The 23,389-nt window shown below is 31.5% G+C and overlaps 1 protein-coding gene and 6 non-coding genes across 7 annotated transcripts in view; 2 read left to right on the top strand and 5 right to left on the bottom strand.

The window, feature by feature from the left end:
• Nucleotides 1-17,941: 17,941 nt before the first annotated feature.
• The window catches only part of LOC133332644 (serine-rich adhesin for platelets), a gene marked incomplete at its 5' end in the record, with an annotated part of 43,074 nt that continues 37,626 nt past the window's right edge, over nt 17,942-23,389 (top strand). The window contains 3 exons of the mRNA XM_061541032.1: nt 17,942-18,272; nt 18,675-18,823; nt 19,218-19,379. Coding sequence (XP_061397016.1) covers nt 17,942-18,272; nt 18,675-18,823; nt 19,218-19,379 — 642 coding nt within the window. The remainder of the gene's footprint in view (nt 18,273-18,674; nt 18,824-19,217; nt 19,380-23,389) is intronic.
• Nucleotides 20,776-20,849, bottom strand: Trnat-agu (transfer RNA threonine (anticodon AGU)). The gene has a single exon. It is a non-coding gene; the product is annotated as a tRNA-Thr (tRNA).
• On the bottom strand, nt 21,115-21,188 carry Trnat-agu (transfer RNA threonine (anticodon AGU)). Its single transcript has one exon. It is a non-coding gene; the product is annotated as a tRNA-Thr (tRNA).
• Trnat-agu (transfer RNA threonine (anticodon AGU)) lies at nt 21,810-21,883 on the bottom strand. Its single transcript has one exon. It is a non-coding gene; the product is annotated as a tRNA-Thr (tRNA).
• Nucleotides 22,414-22,487, bottom strand: Trnat-agu (transfer RNA threonine (anticodon AGU)). Its single transcript has one exon. It is a non-coding gene; the product is annotated as a tRNA-Thr (tRNA).
• Trnat-agu (transfer RNA threonine (anticodon AGU)) lies at nt 22,965-23,038 on the bottom strand. Its single transcript has one exon. It is a non-coding gene; the product is annotated as a tRNA-Thr (tRNA).
• Nucleotides 23,246-23,319, top strand: Trnat-agu (transfer RNA threonine (anticodon AGU)). The gene has a single exon. It is a non-coding gene; the product is annotated as a tRNA-Thr (tRNA).

Raw genomic sequence — 23,389 nt, 5'->3', positions numbered from 1 at the left:
TAGTAAAAAAACCCTAAAATACTCGGGACTTACCTGTTTTCAAACATATATTTAAAAAATTCCTTGACTTTTTTTGGTCTAAAAAATATTTAACCAGTGAGCGGAGCAGTATAGTCGGACGGGGCCGACCATATGATACCCTACACAACTTCGACGAAAATCTAACTTTCTATGGTTCTATATTCAGAGCTTAGGCAATATTTCGCGATATTTGCACCCTCTAGACGACTAGATGTCAACAAATATTTCTAATATTCAGTAGACGAGGGCTACCTGTCCAGATTTTCTTTACCGTGGGTTATGTTGTGATGTTGAGCTTTCAATTGTGGCCTGTAGATCGACTTGAAAAAAAAAAACACACAAAAAAATAAGTTTTCGGTCCACTTCATTCCAATATTATTATCTGATCATCACCGAATATTATAGGCATTGTCCTTGACCATAACTAGAACCTCATGGAACATTTCAAAGCGATCAGCGCTATATTTCTGCCCTCTATTGGGGTAATGGGTTACTAAATAATATCTGAATATGTAAGCACCGGTAAATATTTATGTGTAATTCCCGCATCCGAGTACATGCGACAATATAATTGGCATCAATTTAAAGGTAAACAACTCTTTTTAGATATACTATCAACTTCTCGGCTCTATGTCCTTCAGGGGTAAATATATACGCTATAGAATACAAATTTTGTAATTTTTCACACAAAAGTCAGGCATGCTTATTCTTTGGCCCGATGCCCTTGCCCATGCAAAATTTCACGATGTTCTGGCCTTTATTGCGGCCTGTGGAGCGACCAGAAAAACCAACAAAAATTTAGTATTTGGTCCATTTCATCCTCTAAATATTAACCGATCTTTCCCAAAAACAATAGGGGTCTTCATTGGCCAGAACCCATACTACATGCAAAATTTCGTGAAGATTGGTCCATAACTGTGGCCTGTATCGTGTTTACAAATTATAATGGACAGACGGACGGACGGACGGACACACATGTCTAGATCGACTCAGCTAGTCAAGATATGACAATCGGTATACTTAAAGGTGGGTCTAGGCACAAAGCTATAATACCCTGACAACATAGTTGTGTAGGGTGTAAAAATGTGTCTATAGTTCGAAAAAAATTTTGAAAATACTAGGTCAAAATTACCTTACGAAAATTATTATTATATTATATGCAAAACCAGGGAAAATTGTTGTGGCCCCAAAAATGTTTAAAATTTTTTCTCGCTCTATATTTGGATTGAAAAAAAAAATATTTTAAAATTTCTAACACCATACCTTCAGTGCAAAAATATTTTAAAATTTTCTTTACTTATATTTGGATTGAAAAATATTTAAAATTTTCCGACTCCTTAACTTTGGTTCATAAAATATATTTTTAAGAAATGCATAACCTTATTTGTAGTTTAAAAAAAATATAGGAAATTCCTGATCGTATCTGTATTTAAAAAAAAATAAATTCATCGACTTAAGAAAATATTTTTTAATCCACAAATTATCTAAGTTTTGAAAACAATATATTTTTTTAATGTTCGCATATTCGTAGTTGGATTTTTTAATATTTTTTACGACAGGTGTGGATTGAATTTTTTTTTTTAAATTCACGACTTTCTTGTGGATTAAAAAATATGTATGTAAGAAATGTTCAACTTATTTCTGGTCAAAAAAAATCGAAAAATATGTAAAAAACCTTGTTTGTAAAATATTCCAAAAAAAAAACTTACCAATTTCAAACCTTTTTGTGAAAGAATCGTATTTAATTCTGAAATTTGAGAATGTTGCCACTACTAGGAGACGTGTGGCAAGTTTAAATTTCTTTGCAACATATGTTGCCAAGCAATCATTAATGTTACTAATATGTCACAATGTGTTGGTGGCACCAAATAATTATTATTATTTTTTTTTTTTTTTGAAATTATTACTTTTTATTTATTTATTTTATTTTTTTTTTTTTTTGCTTCAAAAAATATTTTGTAAAAAAATCCTTGCCTATTTGTGGTTCAAAAAATATTAAAAAGGTCCAAAAAATTTAAAATAATCCCCGCCACATTTCTGAACAAAAAATATTTTAAAAATTCCTTGTCTTATTTGTGGTTCGAAATATTTTTTGGATGTGATTATTCGTAAAAAATATTTTTTAAATCATTTTTTGAAAAAATAATTTTTAGAAAGTCCACGCGTTATTTGCGCTACCAAAAAATAATCTTTAAAAATACCACGCCTATTTGCGAAACATGGAAATGTTGCCAGAATTGGAGACGTATGATAAATTTTAATCTCTTTGCATCATATGTCGTCAATAAATTATTGGAATAATTGATATTACTAATACGATACAATGTATAGTGGTTTAAAAACATGTTTATTTTAAATTCTCTTCATTTTACGGACAAATTATTTTTTTAAATACATTATAGACTCATTTTCATTATGAACAACAACAAAAGTGTCTATAAATCTTATTAGTATTGGCCATTATTATAATGGTTGTTGTTATTTCACTATTTGTTTTTGTACAGATCTAATATGGAGGTATGGTATACTGTATGAGTAATAACTTTTGTCGTCTAATAATTGTCTACATTTCGAGAATGATTTGCTCTGTTTGGACGGTCTACTTCGATGCTTTGTTCTGTTGTGACGCACACACACAATTGCCGTTTAGAAATGTGGGAGATTATAAACATTTTATTTAAACAAAAAAGGAAAGAGAATTGAATTTTATATTGTTTGGCAAATTTTTATGTTTGTTAAATCATGGCAAGTAAATGTATCTAATTTTTTGAGAGAGATTTAAGAAATTTGAAAAAAAATGGTTTTAGGTGTTGTAACAGATGTTGGAAGGCGAATTAAATAATAAAATAAAGAGAGATTTACAATAGGGCGTATTAGTGTTGTCCCAAATATAATACGTATACACCATATGATTTTGAAATAATAATAGTTATACGACACAATGGACTTTTATTAAAGTGTGAATTTTTTAAAAATATTTTTCAAGCTAAATATTATAATCATATGCGTAGATTTTGAATAACATTTCTCAAAAAAATATTAGAATCACAAAGCGTAGATTCTTAAGAATATTTTTGAAAAGAATATTCGAAAAATAAAACCTGTTTTTATACCCTACACAACTATGTTGTCAGGGTATTATAGCTTTGTGCAGCCCCAAGAGTTTGTAACGCCGCGAAATATTGGTCCTAGACCCACCTTTAAGTATACCAATCGTCATATCTCGACTAGCTGAGTCGATCTAGACATGTGTGTCCGTCTGTCCATTATAATTTGTAAACACGATACAGGCCACAATTATGGACCAATCTTCACGAAATTTTGCATGTAGAATGGGTTCTGGCCAATGAAGACCCCTATTGTTTTTGGAAAAGATCGGTTAATATTTAGGGGATGAAATGGACCAAATACTAAATTTTTGTCGGTTTTTCTGGTCGCTCCAGAGGCCGCAATTATGGCCCGAACATCGTGAAATTTTACAAGGAGAAGGGGATCGGGGCAAAGAATAAGCATGCCTGTTTTGAAAAAGATAGGTCAATATTTAGCGGGTCAAATGGACCCTGACTTTTGTGTGAAAAATGAAAAAATTTGTATTCTTTGGCGTATATATTTGCCCCTGAAGGACCTAGACCCAAAAAGTTGATAGTATGTTAAAGAGGAGTGGTTGACCTTTAAATTGATACCAATTATAGGGTCGTATGTACTCAGATGTGGGAGCTACACTTAAATATTTACAGGTGCTTATGCATTCAGACATTATTTAGTAACCCAAAACCACACTAGAGGGCGGAAATATAGCGCTGATCGCTTTGAAGATTTCCATGAGATTCCAGTTATGGTCAAGGACAACGCCTATAACTTTCGGTGATGATCAGAAAATTATTTCGGGATGCAGTGGGCCGAAAACTTAATTATTTTTGTGATATTTTCGAGTCGATCTATAGACCACAAATGAAAGCCGAACATCACAACACAACCCACGGTGAAAGGAATCTGGACCCTAGCTGTACTGAATACTCGTAATATTCGGAAAATATGTCAGTATAAGGAAGAGGTGCTGCTTACCTCTAATCAGGCAATAGAATGCAATTATCACGAAATATTGCCCAGGCTCGAAATAAACATCCACAGAAAGTTCGGTTTCGGTGGTAGTTGTGTAGGGTATCGCATGGTCGGCCCCGTCCGACTATACTGCTCCGCTCACTGGTTTATAAATATTTTTGAATGGAATATTCGGTTTTTTTAAAAAATTGTTTAAAGGAAAGGAATATAAGGCGTGGATTTTTTACTAATATTTTTGATAGGAATATTCGAGACATAAGGCATGGATTTTTTTAAAAATATTTTTGATAGGAATATTCGAGACATATATCGGTTTTTATACCCTTCACAACTATGTTGTCAGGGTATTATAGCTTTGTGCAGCCCCAAGAGTTTGTAACGCCCGAAATATTGGTCCTAGACCTACCTTTAAATATACCGATCGTCAGACATGTGTGTCCGTCCGTCCGTCTGTCCATTATAGTTTGTAAACACGATACAGGCCACAGTTATGGACCAATCTTCACGAAATTTTGCATGTAGGATGGGTTCTGACCAATTGTTTTTGGTAAAGATCGGTTAATATTTAGGGGATGAAATGGACCAAATACTTAATTTTTGTCGGTTTTTCTGGTCGCTCCAGAGGCCGCAATTATGGCCCAAAAATCGCGAAATTTTACATGGAGAAGGGGATTGAGCCAAAGAATAAGAATGCCTGCAATAATGCGTGGATTTTTTAAAACTATTTTTGAACGGATTTTGTTTTCATTATTGTATAAAATATTGTCGGAGCTACGAGTCTTGGATTTTTTCAAGTATTGTTGAAAATATTGTCGGAGCCACAAGACGTGGATTTTGGAGAATATTGAAGCAATAAGGAGTGGATTTTTATTAAGAATATTATTGATTTTAATCGCAAGGCCTGGTGTTTTTAAGAAGATTTTTGAACCTCAAGGTGTGGATTTTTTAAGAATATTTTCAGCTATAAGGCGTGAATTTTTAAAGAATATTTTTGAGCCACAAGGCGTGGATTTTTAAAGAATATTATTCAGCCATAAGGCGTGAATTTTTATACCCTTCACCACACTGTGGTACAGGGTATTACGTCTTTTTGCATATTTTTGTAACAGGCAAAAGGAATCGAGATAGACCCATGGTTCCTTTTGAGAATATATATAGATTCACTTTCTGAGTCGATTTACGAATGTCCGTCCATCCGTCCATGTATTTTTGTCGGATTTATGATACGATTTGGATCAAATTTGGCACAGCTCACTTATTTGGCCCAAGGACGAACCCTATTGAAATTGGAGAAAATCGGTTCAGATTTTTATATAGTTTCGTCCGATTTTATATAAATGATGCACCAAACTCCCAATATTTGTCCGATTGGGAAAACATTTTTCCCAATATTTGTCGGATTGGGACGAAATTCTGCACAGAATACTGAATTAGGTCCAGACTGATTTCTGCGAGGTTTTGTTAAAATCGGTTCAGATATAGATATAGCTCCCATATATAGTTTCGGCCGATTTTTTGTGATAAGGTTTGTTGATATCGGTTCAGATTTTGATATAGGTCTTATATATATTTTCGTTCGATTTTATATAAATGGTGCACCGTAGGGCCTATGTTTGTTCAATTTACACGAAATTTGGCAGAGGGTATTAGATTGAATATAGAGTGATAACAAAAAATGGTGTATGCAAGGGTTGCTCAATTAGCTCCATGTGTCTATCTATATATAGTCCCATACATACTTTTACTCGATTTCATACCAATGGTACACCAAAAAATCCAAGTTGTTTGACATGCAATTTTTCATTGATTTCAGAATGGTATGTGTATGGGTTTTTTTCAATTCGTAGAAATATCTATCTATATAGCACATTTAATTTTGCCCGATTCCATCTCAATGATTCTATGTGTGTTATATCTACAGGATATTGTAGATATTAGCATCTCTTGGATGTACCCAAAGTGGTGAAGGCTATCATATAGTCGGCCCGTCCGTCTTTTGAACTTTCCTTACTGGTTAAAGAATATTTTCGAACCACAAGGCGTGGATTTTTAAAGAATATTTGTCATGGATTGTAGAATAATATTTTTCATGGATTTTTTGAAGAATATTTTTAGATATAAGGCGTTGATATTTAAAGAATTTTTCAGCCACAAGGCGTGGATTTTTTTGAAGAATATTTTTAGACATAAGGTGCTCATATTTAAAGAACATTTTTCAGCCATAAGGTGTGGATTTTTTTTTAAATATTTTTGAGCCGTAAGGCGTTGATTTTTAATATTTATTTAATTCTAATATTTTTGTTACCCCTAAAATTAGGTTCGAACGAATTCATTATTGCATTGTTCGACTGTATTGTGTCTGTTGATTGCACTGGGTGTTACAATACATGTATAGGTAATTATTTTACTTGTTAGTGATTTTAGTTGTTTTTGTTATAAAAAAAATATCATTTGATAGTCTATTGTACATTGCATATTAATTTCATAAGAAAAAATATTTAATAATTTTTTGCACATATTTGACATTGAAATTTATGTGCAGAAGTAACTGTTGATAACACTTCATAATGAAGTAGTTGTTAGTTGAAGAAAAAATTGGCATTGAAATTTTAAAATCTGATGAAATTAAAAATTTTATTCAAACATGTTTAATATTTTTGCAAGTATTCAAAATTCCATTATTGTGAAATTTAATTAACATTTATTGAAATAAATATTTAAAATTATAGATATTTAAAATTGTTAGTGGCCACTAATTAATAGTTGTTTTTATAAAAACAAGAAACAGAGATTTAGCCTTACAATTTTGCAAAAACAAATAATATTTTTTTTTTATAAATATATGTCTAGATTTCTTTTGGAGGTTGAAAATATGAAAAATTGCATATTTTCCTACAGGCCACGCCGAGAGGCCTGTAGGAAAATATATTTTAATTTTAAATTTATATATTTTATTTTTAAATATTAAAAACGTTTGTTGTTGGTGGCTAAGAGAATATATTTCTTTATAAATCCACGTCTAGAGGTCTTTGGGAGGTTGAGAAAATGTTTCTCAAAAATTATTTTCTAAAAATCTATTAGAAGTTGAGATAATATTCTCAACTTCCTGGAGGTCTGTAGAAAAATTTTTTAAGTTTAAATAAATATTTTAACTTTAAATATTTAAAATTTCCCTGTTATATAAGTCCACATACAAAGGTCTTTGGGAGGTTGAGAAAATATTATTTAAAATATACAAGTTGAGAAAATATTGTTTTAAAAATAATCCAGGAGATCTGTTGGGGTTTGAGATTTCTGAAAATATATATATATATATATATATATATGTGTCAGGTTCTAAAACTATTTTTTTTATTTACATTATAACTAAGGGTTGAGGTCTCGAGAAACATATTTAAACAAATCCATGCTATGGATTTGGGAGCTCAACAAATTCTTTATTACAAAAATATTTAAAAAAATCCTCGCTATGGATATTTTATTAAAAACCTCAAATTTACAAAAATATTTACAATAATTCAGACTTATGATTAAAAAAACATCCCTACTATGACTAGAGTCTAAAAAGTGTTTTAAAAAATCTACGTGACCAAAAAGCGGTTCCTCCGATTTTTGCTATTTATAACTGATTAGGTATAATTTGGTATTTCGATTTTATTATAAATATTGGTCATCTTTCGGTGGTATCCCCATATAACGTTATCCCCAATATAACGTTACCTCCCAAATATCGGTATTTTGGGGAGCCTGAGCAAATTTTTTAACCGAATTGTTATTTAGGACTTTTGCTTCTCATTTGGTAGCCAAAAAAACATATCCACTATGACTAGGTTTCAAAAAATTAAGAAAAAATTTCTACGCCATTGCTAAAGCTCAAAAATATTTTTTTTTAAAAATCCACCCTATGTCTGAGGTTTCGAAAATAGATATTTAAAAAATTATCCACGCTATGGGTATTAGAGGTTTGACATTTTTCTAAAAATCCAGGATTTGCTTGGGGGGCTCAACAAATATTTTATTTAAAAGGTCTTTGAGGTTTCCAAAAAATATATAATAATCCAGATTTGAGATTTTTACATTCTTGGATTTTTTCTAACTATATATAAATTGTACTATTTTTAAATAAAGCTCTCTCATAGGGGTGAACAATTTTGTTTTTTTTTTTAAATTCTTCACATTTGTTTTTGGTTCTTCCTCATATCAAGCAAAACATTTTGATTCACTTGTTCCACGTAATTACACTTAACCTATATAAAATTCCAAACACTTAAGTAAATCAAAAAATTTATATCTCAGAATTGTAAGTGGTTGAACGCGTGATATATTACTCTATGCCAATAAATAGAAGTACATATATAATCTGAAATTAGTTAACAATTGGCAAATTGTTATATACGATTGTGAGCAAAATTCTCTTGAATTGAGGGGTAAGACAACAACACATTTTTGTAAAAAAAAAAAATAAACAAAAAATAAAAATTAAAACAATACAAAATAATAATGTTCGACAAAAAAACCGAAACTGAAAAAACACACATTGAATCATGTGGTCCGGTCTCACAATACAATAACAAGCATTTTTATATTTTGTCAAGTATTTTTTGCAAAAAAAAAAAAAAACAATAATAAATTAAATATATAAAAAGCGAAAACTGAGAATAGCACGCAAAATAAAAAAAATATTTTTTTGCACAAAAAAAACCGAAACGAAAAAAATTCGAAATACACTTGAACGTGAGTGAAACAATATTCATGACCCACTTTAGAGCGCTTTTTCTTTCATCCATGACCCAGATTTGCAATGAGGCACACCACAGCACAGTCAACAACGAAACAACAACAGCAGCTGCAGCAGCAGCAACAGTCACTCAGTCCGAAGCAACAATCATCGACGCCAGTAACAATAGCAATAACAATAACAACAACAGCAATCAAACAGTCAACTAGCCAGCCAAACAAAACAACCGATATTACATGAGAAATATTCCGACAACAACAAAAAAGCTAGTCAGCTACCCGCAACAACCCGCCATCAGGCTGAGACTATACGTCAGTGGTCTTGAGTTGAAACTATAACTAGTTTTAAGTGACTAACTAGACTTAGTTTCAAATAGCCTCTGGGGGAATTACTACTGCAAATCTTAAATAGTCATTAGATAAGTTTGTTATAGCCTCTATCATATGGGTATGGTTATAGCCTCGACGGACTTGGGTCCTCGGAGGTCCAATGCATATATTTTGAAATTACGATGGAGCTTGAAATATTTAAGATAGAGTTTGGAAATTATGCACATATATTTATAATACTCTCAACATGTCTGATATTGAAAATGGGATATATAGGTCCAGGTTTTGGTACAGTCCTCATATAAGGGTACCCCACAAAATTTGAAAAACGTGCCAATAAACCGGGGAGTTTGGGCATGCTTTGTTATCCCTCGTGGAATAACAAAGCATCTCACTAAAAATAATCAATATGGGTCCATTTTTCAAGGTAGCTCTCATATAACGGTACCTCCAATACTCGGCATTTGGAGGATTTTGAACAAGATTTTCTAACGAATTGGCTGTTATTTGGTGTTTTTTTAAACCAAATTTACTGCTATTTGGTATTTTTGGTACTCACTGGGTATTTGATCTTCCTGCCAAAAACAATTAATACGATAGTCCCCATACATCGATACCTTCAAACTTTCTATGTTTTGGGGAGTTTGACCGCGTTTTTAACCTAATGGGCTGTTATTTAGTATTTCAGGTTCATTGCGGGTTACAAACCGTCCTACTAAAAATTATAAATATTGGTCAACTTTTTCAAGTAGTTCCCATATAACGGTACATCCCAAAATGACGGTATTTTGGGGAGCCTGAGTACATCATTTAACAATATTCGCCGTTATTTAGTATTTTGGGTTCTCATTAGGTAGCCAATCTTGCTTCCAAAAATTATCCACATCAGTTCGAATCGAATTGGCTGTAATTTAGTATTTGGGGTTCTCATAAGGTAGTAAATCTTCTTTTCAGAAATGATCAATATTGATCCAATTTTTAGAGTAGTCCCCGTTCTACCGATTTTCGGTATTTTGGGGGTCCTGGGCACAGTGTTTAATCGAATTGGCTGCAATTTAGTATTTTGGTTTACCATTGAGATGAAAATCTTCCTACCAAAATTTTTCAATATCGGTATAGCCCCATATAGCGGAACTTGCGATTTTCGATATTTTTAACTCATGTTTCAACCGAATTGGCTGTAATTTAGAATTTTGGGTTATCATTGGGCAACAAACCTTCCTACCAAAAAATATCAATATTGATATATATTTTAGGGTAGTCCCCCATAGAACGATAACTTCCGATTCCGATTTTAGTTATTTTGAGTGTATTTTTCAACCCAATTGACTGTAATTTGGTATTTTGGGTTCCCAATGGGCAACAAACACCCCAACTAAAATTTTACACAATCGGTCAAATTTCAGGTAAATCCCCCATATATTCGGTATTTCCAACCTGCTTTTCTGTAGTTTGGTATTTCGTTTTCTCCAGGGCCGCAATTTACCATTGCATGAAAGTATCGATCTACTTCAGATATATTGAATGGCTATCTTATGGTGAAGGGTATAAAAAGTTCGACCCGGCCAAACTTAACATCTATTTTATCTTGTTTTTTCAATCACAATCCTCATTGCCAGGTAGCACATTAATCTAACACCCCAGCTAATAATCAACATTTGTTTTGTTTTTTGGCAAATAAAAATACTAGAAAAAATGGGGAACTACTAGAAATCTACCTGCACAAAATCGAAGTGAATAGTAGACAAAGTCACAAGCGTTTAAATTTGGATACAATTTAAAATAAATGATTTGCATTATTTAAGTGGTCTGACAACAACAACCACAATCACCTACAATTATAATTATTATTTATCATACGTTATCCCGCATACCCTCCTCCCCAAACGTTATCTGATACTCAGGTGCCCATTTTTTTCGTTGCCTATCAAAGTCAGGGCGTTTTTTGGTCTGTTGAACATTTTCAATATTTAAATTTGTTGCGTCACATATCCAGTTATGTTCGATATCCATCGGTGTTTGTGTTGTTGGTAGGTGTGACATTTTTCACATTTTGAGTAATTTATTTATTTTGTTGTTGTTTTTGTGCTTTTTGCCGTCTGATTTGTTGTTGCTACTATTTGTTTTTTAGTCTGAAGATTTATGACTAATGACATTCACCGCATTTGTCATATGAAATTATTGGCTACGATTTGAACGAAATAAATATTGAGGGGAAATAAATTCATGAAAATATTAGGTAAATATGAAGTGACAGATTTTTTCATAAGAAGAGAAGTGAATAGACGATCGACTATAAAATTTACAATTGAATTAATATTCAAATAAAAATCATAAAATGTATACTATGTATGATTAATTTTAATTATGGTTACGATGGTGCATATGATTGATAAATTTTGGAAGACATCATACGCAAAATTTTTTCTAAAAAAGAATTTCCTAAAATGATTGAAAGAAAATATTTTTGTAAAAATTCCACGCCTAAGTATAGCCATTGAAAAAATATGTTTAAAAAATGCTACGCCTAAGTATAGTCATTGGAAAATATGTTAAAAAATCCACGTCTCAGGATAGCCATTGAAAAAAGGTGTTTAAACAATCCACGACTCAGGATATCCATTGAAAAAATATTTAAAAAATCCACGCCTGAGGATAGTCCTTTAAACAATATTTTAAAAAATCCACGTCTTAGGACAGTCTTTATAAAAATATTTTTTTAAAATTCCACACATCAGGTAAGAGGCGACAAAATAATTTTAAAAAATCCACGCCTCAAGATAGTATTTACAAAAGTATTTTTAAACCTTTAAAAATATTTTAAAAAATCTACACCAGAGGATAGTCTTTAAAAAAAATATTATTGAAAACATATTTTTAACAGTCCACGCCTCAGGATAGTCTTTACAAAAATATTTTAAAAAATCGACGCCTGTCGATAGTCCTTTAAAAAATATTTTAAAAAATCCACGAACCAGGATAGTCTCTACAAAAATATGTTAATATGTTTTTTTTAAAAAATCTACTCCTTAAAAAGTTTAAAAAATCCACGCTTCGGTATAGCCCTTGAAAAAGTATTTTTTTTTTTTAATATCTGAGAATATGAGAATATTCTATAGTACCTGATATTTGTTTTAAAAAGATCCACGCCTCGGGATGGCAGTTGAAAAAATATTTTTTTAAATATCCACGCTTGAGAATATTTAGGATAGTCATTGAAAAAATATTTCTTTAAATATCCACGCTTGAGAATATTTAGGATAGTCATTGAAAAAATACTTTTAAAAAATCCACGCCTCGTGATGGCAGTTGAAAAAAATATATATTTTTTAATATCCACGCCTGAGAATATACATGATAGACATTGACAAAATATTTAAAAAAAAAATCCCTGTGGGATAGTCCCTTAAGAAATGTTTTTAAATTCCCCCTTTTATTTAAAAATTCTTATCCCCTTTTGGATCCTTGCCAATGTAATTAAATTTCTTTATGTTTGCCTTAAACCACAGCCAAATTAGTTATCCTCAAGCATTGTTTTGGCCACTTAAATGAAAACATGAAATGTGGGGCGAAGGAAGGTGCTTTGCATCTATTTCACTGCCAGGCAAAAACTAGCCAGCCAGACATTCAAGTCATGTAATTTCAGCCTACATATAAATATACATATGTGTATATACAAGTGTATATATATATATATATTATATACATTTGCAAAATAAATATAAGCGAAAGCTAAGGAACTAAGAAGCACAACAAAACCCCACCGAGAAAAAAATTGTAACAGGAAGTTGGTTGTAGGCAATAATTGGCTGGCTCATTTTGAAGAAGGCCGGAATTTTGACAAATGTTTTTTTTCAATATATTTTAAAAAAATATTATTTTGGAAAAATATTGTCTACTTTTTGGATTTAGCAAACAATTGTTGTACCTTGTTATTTTGTTTATTTATTTTTTCGTTAATGTACTAATATAAAAAAATAACAAAAAATCACTTAAAACTATTCTGCAATTTTTCATTTATTTGTCTTTTTGTTAAATAAATTATTTTATTATTATCATAAAAATAACAACGGATTTTTTATTATTGTTTAACAACACCAAATTGTAAGGGCACACACAATATCGTATCTTTTTATTTCGTATTTTTTTATTTTATTTATTTATTTTTTTTTTTTTTTGCAAACGTCATTAAGAATTTGTCTGGTTGACCTACTGGCACCATTTTCGATATTTACAATTCTTGTTACGTATTCGATTCGAATCGTTCGTTTTGTTTTGCTTGCCAACCGGGGTGACTACTACTGCTACCTATGGTATCGTCAGAATGCACAGAGGTTGCAAGTGATTTGTTTTGTTTTTTTTTTATTATTGAGCAAGAAGAAAAATATAAAAAGTAAAAAAAAACAGACTCTTATAATATTGAAAAAAACATAGATATCCCTACAAAAATATTAAAAAACCATAACCTTTAAAAATTATTTTTAAAAAATCCGGGCCTTTTGTAGTCTCTCGAAAAATATTTTTAGACCTACAAAAAATATTTTTAAAAAATCCCCGAATATTGATGAACTTCCCAATAGACCTTAAAAAATATTTTTAAAAAATCCCCGACTATTGATGGACTTCCCAATAGACCTTAAATAATATATTTAAAAAATCCACGCCTATTGATAGTCCTTAAAAAATATATTTTTTAAAAAATCCACTCCTATTTATAGTCCTTAGAAACTATTAAAAAATATTTTTTAAAATCCACATCTATTGATAGTCCTTAAAAACTATTAAAAAAATATTTTTTAAAATCCACGCCTATTGATAGTCATTAAAAAATATTAAAAAAAAATATATAAAAAATATTTTTTAAAATCCACGCCTATTGGTAGTCCTTAAAATATTTTTAAAAAATCCACGCCTATTGGTAGTCCTTAAAATATTTTTAAAAATCCACGCCTACTGATAGTCCACCCCTGTTGCTAGACCTTAAAAAATTAAAAATCCACGCCTACTGATAGTCCACCCCTGTTGCTACACCTTAAAAAGAAAAATTAATTTATTGATAGTCCTTAAAAAATCTTAAAAAATATATTTTTAAAAAATCCACGCCTACTGGTAGTCCTTAAAAATATTTTTAAAAATCCACGCCTACTGATAGTCCACCCCTGTTGCAAGACCTTAAAAAAATATTTTTAAAAATCCACGCCTACTGATAGTCCACCCCTGTTGCAAGACCTTAAAAAAATATTTTTAAAAATCCACGCCTACTAATAGTCCACCCCTGTTGCAAGACCTTAAAAAAATATTTTTAAAAATCCACGCCTACTGATAGTCCACCCCTGTTGCAAGACCTTAAAAAAATATTTTTAAAAATCCACGCCTACTGATAGTCCACCCCTGTTGCAAGATCTTAAAAAAATATTTTTAAAAATCCACGCCTACTGATAGTCCACCCCTGTTGCTAGACCTTAAAAAATATTTTTAAAAATCCACGCCTACTGATAGTCTACCCCTTTTGCTAGACCTTAAAAAATATTTTTAAAAAATCCACGCCTAAGGTTAGACTTTGAAGAAATACACTCTGATAATCAATTAGAAAATAGTCTGGTAAATAATAAAAAACAATGTTTGCATGTGATTCTTAATATCGAATATTCCGAGTGCCTAAAAGTATGTACCACACTTTTAAAAACGTCATAGTATTTTCATTTATTTTTGCATATTACTTTAAAGTAATATTTCTTCTAATGCTAACTCAATATTAGAGTTAGTTTTCAAATAAAAAATAACAGCAACATAAACTCCCCCTCCCTGAAACAAATTTAATTAAATTCCTAACCACTAGACACTAGACAAGCGCCTAATAGACTCTAGTGTCAAAATTTTAGTTTGGAACTTGAGTAGAATTTTATAATTAAATGAAACAATATATTTAATAACAACAACCACAAAACTAAATTTGTGAACTGATAAATAGATAGTGAATGGGTGAAACAAAGGAGAGGCTTTAAGCAAACAGTCGTTTTCAAAACCTAGCCACAATGTGGTGGCGAAACATTGTCTCATTGTTTATAAAAATAACGGTTGATAAGGGAAATAGAAAACTAAAATATGCAGGTTGTTTCGAATTTTATGATAAAAAATAAACTATGGAAAAAATACGTAGATGAGGGCAGCGTGGAGGACGTGTGGTTAGTGGGAGGTCGAAACCACGAAATTGTGATGGGAAAATTTGGAAGTGAGAAAATGGCTCCAATATTGTTTATAAAAAAACCGTTCTCAAGAAATCGAATATTTCCTTAAAAATTCACGACTTAAATTCCCTGAAAATTGACGTAAGTAAATTCCCTAAGAAAATATTCTCAAAAAATAAAAAAATATATATATATGGGCAATATTGCCAATTTTTTAATATTCCATTTTCAAAAAATCCGCTTTTTTGTTTTTGTGGCACATCAATGATTTTTGGTATACATATAGAGAAAAATGTTCTGACTCCGAAACCGTTCGCGATCAAATTTTTGGTTGATGCGCGCAAAAGTTATCGAGGTTTTAATTTTGGGCATAAGAAAAAAATCTTAAAATTACGCCGTTTATTATATTGACCAAAAACGTTGATATATATCTTCCTCCGTAAAATAAGAATATGAATATATTATAATAATCACGATAAAGTTGCACATATTCGCGAAATATGAGAAAAATAAAAAATATATAGCAGATTACATCAATATTTTCAATATATTAATGACATACACACGCCTAAAAATTAATTTAAAAATATCTACATAATCTAAACACCACGATGAATCAAATGATATCAAAATCACACAAGTCCGTGTAGCGGTTTCTAAATCACAGCGACAACAAAACAAGATATTGAGGAAAAATATTTGTTTTTTTGGATCGAAAAAATAATGTCATCATATTTATTTTTTTAATTGTATACAAGAAATTTTAGAAAAAATGTTGGGGTTTTTCTGCTATTTTACCCGAATTTCGCCGAAAAATTGACATATATAATAATAATCACTTTTTGTGTATAAGTATACGCCTTCCGGATTATATCAAGACCCTTCCGATAAATCTTAGAATTCTATAAATAGGAATAAATCTTAAAATAAAAAAATATTATGAAATATACATTTTAAATTGCGTGTAAATCGCGTAATTCTCAAAATCATTTGATGCGCATGCGGTTTCCAGGAAGTACTGAAGTTTATCTTCCAATCCATACATATTTTGCGAAATTTCATTTGACGGCTAAGATGTGCCGCACGTTACATCGAAGTACCCAAAAAATCTTAAAACGCGAATAATTTCCGAAAACACCATATGCCATTAACGCGCATCCGATTTCGGTGTGCACCCTAAAAAAATACATCGATCTATACCATTTCAATGTGGTCCATTAAGAACCATGGATGTGCCAGCAAAATCTATTTTTGAGATAAATTGCGTACATCTCTCTTTCGGCTGAAGTTTTTAAAGTTCTCTTTTCGAGAAAGATCAAAATCCGCATGAGGTCATTTATTGAAGCGGAAATGAAACACAGAAAACGCAAATAAATCCGCGATATTTTCAAAAACATTTTTTGCCAAATTTCGTGTTTTTGGAAGGCCAGTTCCCGCCGTTCTAGTAGATGGATTTTCACGAAGAAGATTTTATATCATCCGAAACGTAAAAAACCTTTATGATCGCGGGTACCCATATCATTCAGTTGACAGATCTAAAAATGTGGCCCGAAAAATAGGTTTTTTAGAAATTTGATCGCACAAAATTCGCAACTTCGGATGAGTATTACTCTGAAGCTGTGCATACTACATACACAAAATACATATCAAATTACGCAGATTCGCGACTACAATAATCTTATAATCGATTTTTATAACTTCCTGCTTGCGTATTAAAGCTAGAAGTAAAATTAAAAAAAACACTCAAAATCGAGCTTCAAAATGTCAGCATCATTTAAAGGTAGATGCAGTTAAAATTTTGAAAAATGATACATAAGGGGCGTAGTCCCCATTTTGTTGGCTTCTAGTTTTATTTTGACACGAAGACCGTGCAATGACTGGCGTAGTCACAAATCGATAGAGAACATAAAAAAACTGGTTCGCCTCAACGTGTTTTTACACACTTTTTTACATTAAAGTAGGCACAGCTTCCACCAAAATAAAGTTTGGAGGTCAATATCATGAACAGTTTGCAACGACAGATCAATTAACCCAAAACTATTCACTTTTGTTCATATACTTAAGTAGTTCCCGAGTTATAAAGGGGTGAACCTCCGCTTCAGCTATGTTAAAAAATTGGCAATATTGCCCATATATATACTTAAAAAATATTTAAAAAAAAATCTGTGCCTATAAAACACATTGAAAAATATTTTTGAAAAATCTACGCCAATGAATAGTCGTTGAAGAATATTTTTTAAAAATTCGTAAACTTCAAACAATTTTTGTAAAAAATCACATATACACATACATATATTTTTTTTTAATTTGTTGTCTTTAATAAATTCTAATATTTCTCCTCTTCTTCTTCTTCTTCAATTTTTTCTCCCCATTTTAGGCTTGGCCCATGTGATTTACCAGACCATTGGGCAACATTGTCGTCGTCATTATCATCACCACCACCAACAAACGCAAAAACTGCTACAACAACATTTTCGCCGAACACATTTGGTGCAACAAATTCCAACAACAACAACAACATTGCTAGCAGCAACAAAAACACAATCAACAGCAGCAGCATCGGTGGCGGCTATTCTCCCCTTAAAACATCAACCAGCACAACAATTGCTTCGAACGCCTGCAACATTAGCACTGCCTCAAGAAATCAATCAACGGCAGGATCGGCGGCGACCCCAACAATATCCACAAAGTCCCCAGCAACAGAGGGGGGCATTAGCCCTAGTGGTGGTAGACAAACTCCGGGGAACGGGCGTACAAACATTTGCAATCTGCCACGTTCATCGCCGGCGGCAGCAACAGCTGCTGTAACTGTTTCCAATACTGGATCAACGACGGGGTTAGGACAGCTGGCACCGGTCGTACCGACATCAGCCGGTGTTGTACCCCTCCCCACCACTATTGGTGGTAGTCGCGGTAGTGTGGGAGGTGGTGGCGGTAACAACAACAATAACAACAGCAGTAACAGCAACAACAACAACGGCAATACCTCTTTAAATTCATCATTATCCACGTCGTCGTCGTCATCGTCGACTTCTTCTTCGTCCTCATCATCGACATCATCCGCAGCAACAACAGCAGCAACGGCGCCAATCACAGCCACGGATCGTGTTTCGCCAAATACAGCTGCTGCCGCAAATTTGTTGTTGACCCGTATATCTCAATTGCAGCAGCAGCAACAATTTAATCTGCAACAACAGCAACAACAACAAAATTTATTTCTAAATAATCAAATTTCTAACAATTTATTTAACAACAACAATAATAATTTGTTAACACAAAATCTACAACAACAGCTGCATAATCATCATCAACATCAAAATAATCAGTTGACGCCAGCGTCGTCACTGCATAAAGCTGCTGCAGCAAATTTTGCTGCTTTACATCGTCCTGCCATTATGAATGCGGTGGCATCACCGATCTCAACCAATTCAACGACGTCGTCGAGTCGTAAAATACGTAAGAAAAACGATTCAAAAGCGAATTTGGTAAGTTTTGAAAAAAATATTTATAAAGAACACAATGACTAAGGGTAGACTGTGAAAAAATATTTTTAAAAAAATCTACGCCTAAGGGTAGACTGCGAAAAATATTTTGTGGAAAGTCCTTAAAAAATATTAAAAAAATTCCACGCCTGTGGATAGTCTATTTAAAATACGCCTCTGGATAGTCCTTTAAAAATATTTTTAAAAAATCCACACCTGTGGAAAGCCCTTTTACAAATATTTTTAAATTAAAAAATCCACTCCTATGTATAGTCCTTTAAAATTAAAAAAAAAACACGCCTGTGTATATTTAAAAAACACACTTCTGTGGATAATCCTTTAAAAAATATTAAACATCCTTGAAAACTATTTTTAATGTTATTTATTTATTTTCTAGCCTCAATCCCAAATCAACAAATGCAACAATGAGAAACGACGTCGTGAATTGGAAAATAATTATATCGAGCAACTATCCGAATTTTTACAGCTTAACAGACGCGGTGATGCAACCTCGAGCAAACCGGATAAGGCGGCTATATTAAATCAAGTTGTAAAAACGGTAAGTTTCAAGGATTTCTATTAAAAGACAAATATTTTGTAAGACAAATACAATTTTGTAAAACAAATACCATATCGATAACTAGCAGTAATAAATGGGATGAGCTCCAAAGCTCCTCTTTCCTTTCCAACACATTTTTCTTCCTCTGTATTTTCATTATGAAATCCTCTGATAAAAACACCCAATACTGATTTGATTAATTTTGATTGTGGCGGTCACTCCATTAGTGGATAGCATTATCCCTATTGTACCACCAATAATCAACTTAGTGTAGAAAAGAAGAATAAAAAACACGACAACCTCAATATCAATTATCTTCTCTACCATGATGACGATGATGACTCTAGAGATTTAAACAAAACAAGGATAAACACAGAGTCCTTTTTTTATTACAATATTGACGGATTTTATCCTCTCTCACTCCCGCCCTACCCCTAGACACCATGGTGAATAAAATCTCACCGGATGTCCATCATCAATTTGAAAATAAATTCAATTTATAAACAACACTAATTTAATTATTTTTCTGTATTATGGCTTAGTGGGGGGTTCGCCAGCGTTTTGGGAATATTTTTTTTTTCGTCGCATAAAAATCCATGGAGCTAGGAAATGATATACGAAGGATAATAGTATCACCGGATTCATAGTTACAAATAATTAAATTTTTTGACTTATGGTGTTTGGTGTATATTTAAATTGAATTAAATTTCAGTTTTTTGTATGTTGTGTTTTGGGAAAATATTTATTTAAAATTAGTTTACTTCACATGGCCTGTGCGTCGTAATTCAATTGTTGTGTGGTTGTGGAAAATGGCTAATTTATTTTTGGTGGTCATATTTTAAAATAAAAATTATATTGAAAAGTATATACAGTATAAACTTGATAATCCGAACCTCGACAATCCGGATTATTCGGTAATCCGGACTGCATTTCACAACCCATTGCGTATCCTATAATCCGGATTGATTGACCTATTTGACTCAAAAATCCGGATTGTAAAGATACGTTACTTTTTATTTTGATAAAAAAATCGTTGCAAATTTAATTGAAAATGGTACCTATTATATTCAAAGTTCATATTTTTGAAATGAATAAATTTCATTTTTAATAAAAGCATAAAAATAATTAAATTATCACCAAATTAATATAAATTTAAACCAATTAATAAAACTCGATAATCCGGAAATCTCGGTAATCCGGATTGGGGTCTGCAATCAATCCGGATAATCCGAATAGCGAGTTTTTACTGTACATTAATTATAAAAATAAAAAAACACAAATTAAAAATAATAAAATTAAAATTTTTAACTAATAAATAAAATAATAATCAAATTAAAAATTTATACTGACAAATAAAATAATACTACTAAAATAAAAAAAAAACTCCACTTAGATCAGGCCCCGGCGAGATTCGAACTCACGATCTCCTGTTTACTAGACAGGCGCTTTAACCAACTAAGCCACGGCGCCATATGGCCACGGGTCACCAATTCTTCAAACATAAATATTTTTCATTGCACAAAATCATAATGGGAATTGTCACACGTTTATACAACGAATGATGCAAATCAGTTAAAGAAAATGTTTTAAATTAAGATTTCAATATTTTTTGATAAGAAATTCAAAAAAAAGTCTTCTCGGGTGAATACTTCGTTATTATGAAAACTAAATGACAAATTTAATATAAACTTCAACCTACTGTGGAAGGTATAAAAAAAAACAATTCACTTCGATCAGGCCCCGGCGAGATTCGAACTCACGATCTCCTGTTTACTAGACAGGCGCTTTAACCAACTAAGCCACGGCGCCATTTGAGTCCGCCATGGATTTATTTCACACAATTATGTTATGTATATAGGAAAACAATAATGAGAATTATTTGTAAAGTTAGTTGAAGCAATGAGATACGAAACACAAAACAACATATTTTTCTCTAGAAAATTAAGCCCGAATTTTCTTCAGTTACGATCAATAGATTTTTAAATATCGAAAATTTCCTTTTTTAAATAGTTTGGCTTGAGGTTAGAGGAAAATAAAAACAAAAGTTTTTTACTGATTTTCTTCTCCAATATTTCGATCATATTCTATGATCATCATCATTGATTTCATTTCACCTTTGGGTCCTTAAATTTCATATGAAAATTATGTTCTCAAATATTGTCAGAATAAATCACATTTTCAAATTTGCCACATATAATGCTTAATTCTTTAATACAGAATAACATCCTTTGAGTACAGTACTCAAAGTGGTTGGTAATTTGATTTCCCTGATATTTTCTAAGGGAATTTTCTTCTCAGATATCGTCAGAATAAATAACAATTTTCATATCTGCCGGGTATAAAGCTGACCGATGATTCATTACAGAAATTTCTGACAAAAAGAAAAGAAATACAAAAATTTCTGCAAGAAAAAAAATCTTCTTTCGAAGTAGGCCCCGGCGAGATTCGAACTCACGATCTCCTGTTTACTAGACAGGCGCTTTAACCAACTAAGCCACGGCGCCATTTGGCACAACGGCTACAGTTTTAAAACATACAGTTTTTTTAATTCAAGAAAAATATAATGGGAATTATAGATACAACGAGACATTGAATGTAACAAATCAATGAGAAAAAAATTTTTTCAATTTAATTTTTTTAATAATATATGTTAATAAAACATTTACATATATTATTAAAAAAAATGTTTTATAAAATTATTTGAAATTTATCCAAGCCCTGTATTGAAAAATTAAATTAATTAATTTTTCCTAAGTTTCTTTCCAACGCACAAAATTGAAAAAAAAACTATAAGAAATATTTTTCATTAGAAACGTCTTCAAATAAATTTCGATTTTTTCGAAATTTTTATTTAACTCATAAAATTAAAAAAAATGTAATAAATGTTTTTCATTAGAAACTTTTTCAAATAAAGAAAAAAATCGAAAAAATGAGGTTAATCTAGCATGAAAAATATATTTGGTCCACATATTATCCTTTAAAATTTTACTTTTCAAATAAATCTGTCAAAAAAATTACAACCCTAGTTGTTGCTAGGCCCCGGCGAGATTCGAACTCACGATCTCCTGTTTACTAGACAGGCGCTTTAACCAACTAAGCCACGGCGCCATATGCACCGCGGGCAAAATTATTTCAGCCAAGTTTGTTGGGAACTGCGGAAATAGATAATGGAAATTATTTGCCAGGGATTATATTGGAAATTGAAATACTAAGGAGAGCCGTATTTTGGATCTAAAATTCCAATAAATTCATTAAAAATTACAATATACAAAAAAAAAATTGTAGTAGACATTTTTAATGCTTTATACATATTATTGAAATAAATTTGAGAATTATTTGGTTGAACATTGATAAGAAGCAGATTCTACTCCTTTGACAATCTGGAAATTGTCTTTCATTACTTAAACGACCTTCGACTGGGCTTTACAATTTTCAAAAAAAAAAAAAAAATAATAATTTGTAGTAGAGGAACTATTTAAGAATTTGAACTATATATATATATATATTATATCGGATGCCTCATGAAAAACTGACCAACGATTTATTACAGAAATTTCTGAAAAACGAAAAAACCTCTTCCGAAGTAGGCCCCGGCGAGATTCGAACTCACGATCTCCTGTTTACTAGACAGGCGCTTTAACCAACTAAGCCACGGCGCCATGCGCCTACGCGCTATAAACATATTTTTGAATAATACAATTTCAATAGAATTTATAGTGAAATTAATAAAAATCTCTATGGAAAATATTTCACTCTAAAAAATTTTAAAATTCCGAAAATTCAATTCTTTAAAAATATTTTCTAAATTTAGTAAAAATTCCAAATAAAAAAAATTTATTTTTAACAATTCTGAAAATATAATGTGTGGCGCCGTGGCTTAGTTGGTTAAAGCGCCTGTCTAGTAAACAGGAGATCGTGAGTTCGAATCTCGCCGGGGCCTATCAACAACAGATGTTGATTAATTTTTGTTGTGTGGCATCGGTTAAATAAAATTAAAAAAAATGTGAGGG

This window comes from Musca vetustissima, unplaced genomic scaffold, assembly GCF_032173495.1.
Source record: "Musca vetustissima isolate MV318-11 ecotype Yass unplaced genomic scaffold, APGP_CSIRO_Mvet_v1 utg3042, whole genome shotgun sequence".
Taxonomy (NCBI): domain Eukaryota; kingdom Metazoa; phylum Arthropoda; class Insecta; order Diptera; family Muscidae; genus Musca; species Musca vetustissima.
Note: the sequence above shows the minus strand (reverse complement) of the source record. Positions and strands in the feature narration are given on the sequence as shown.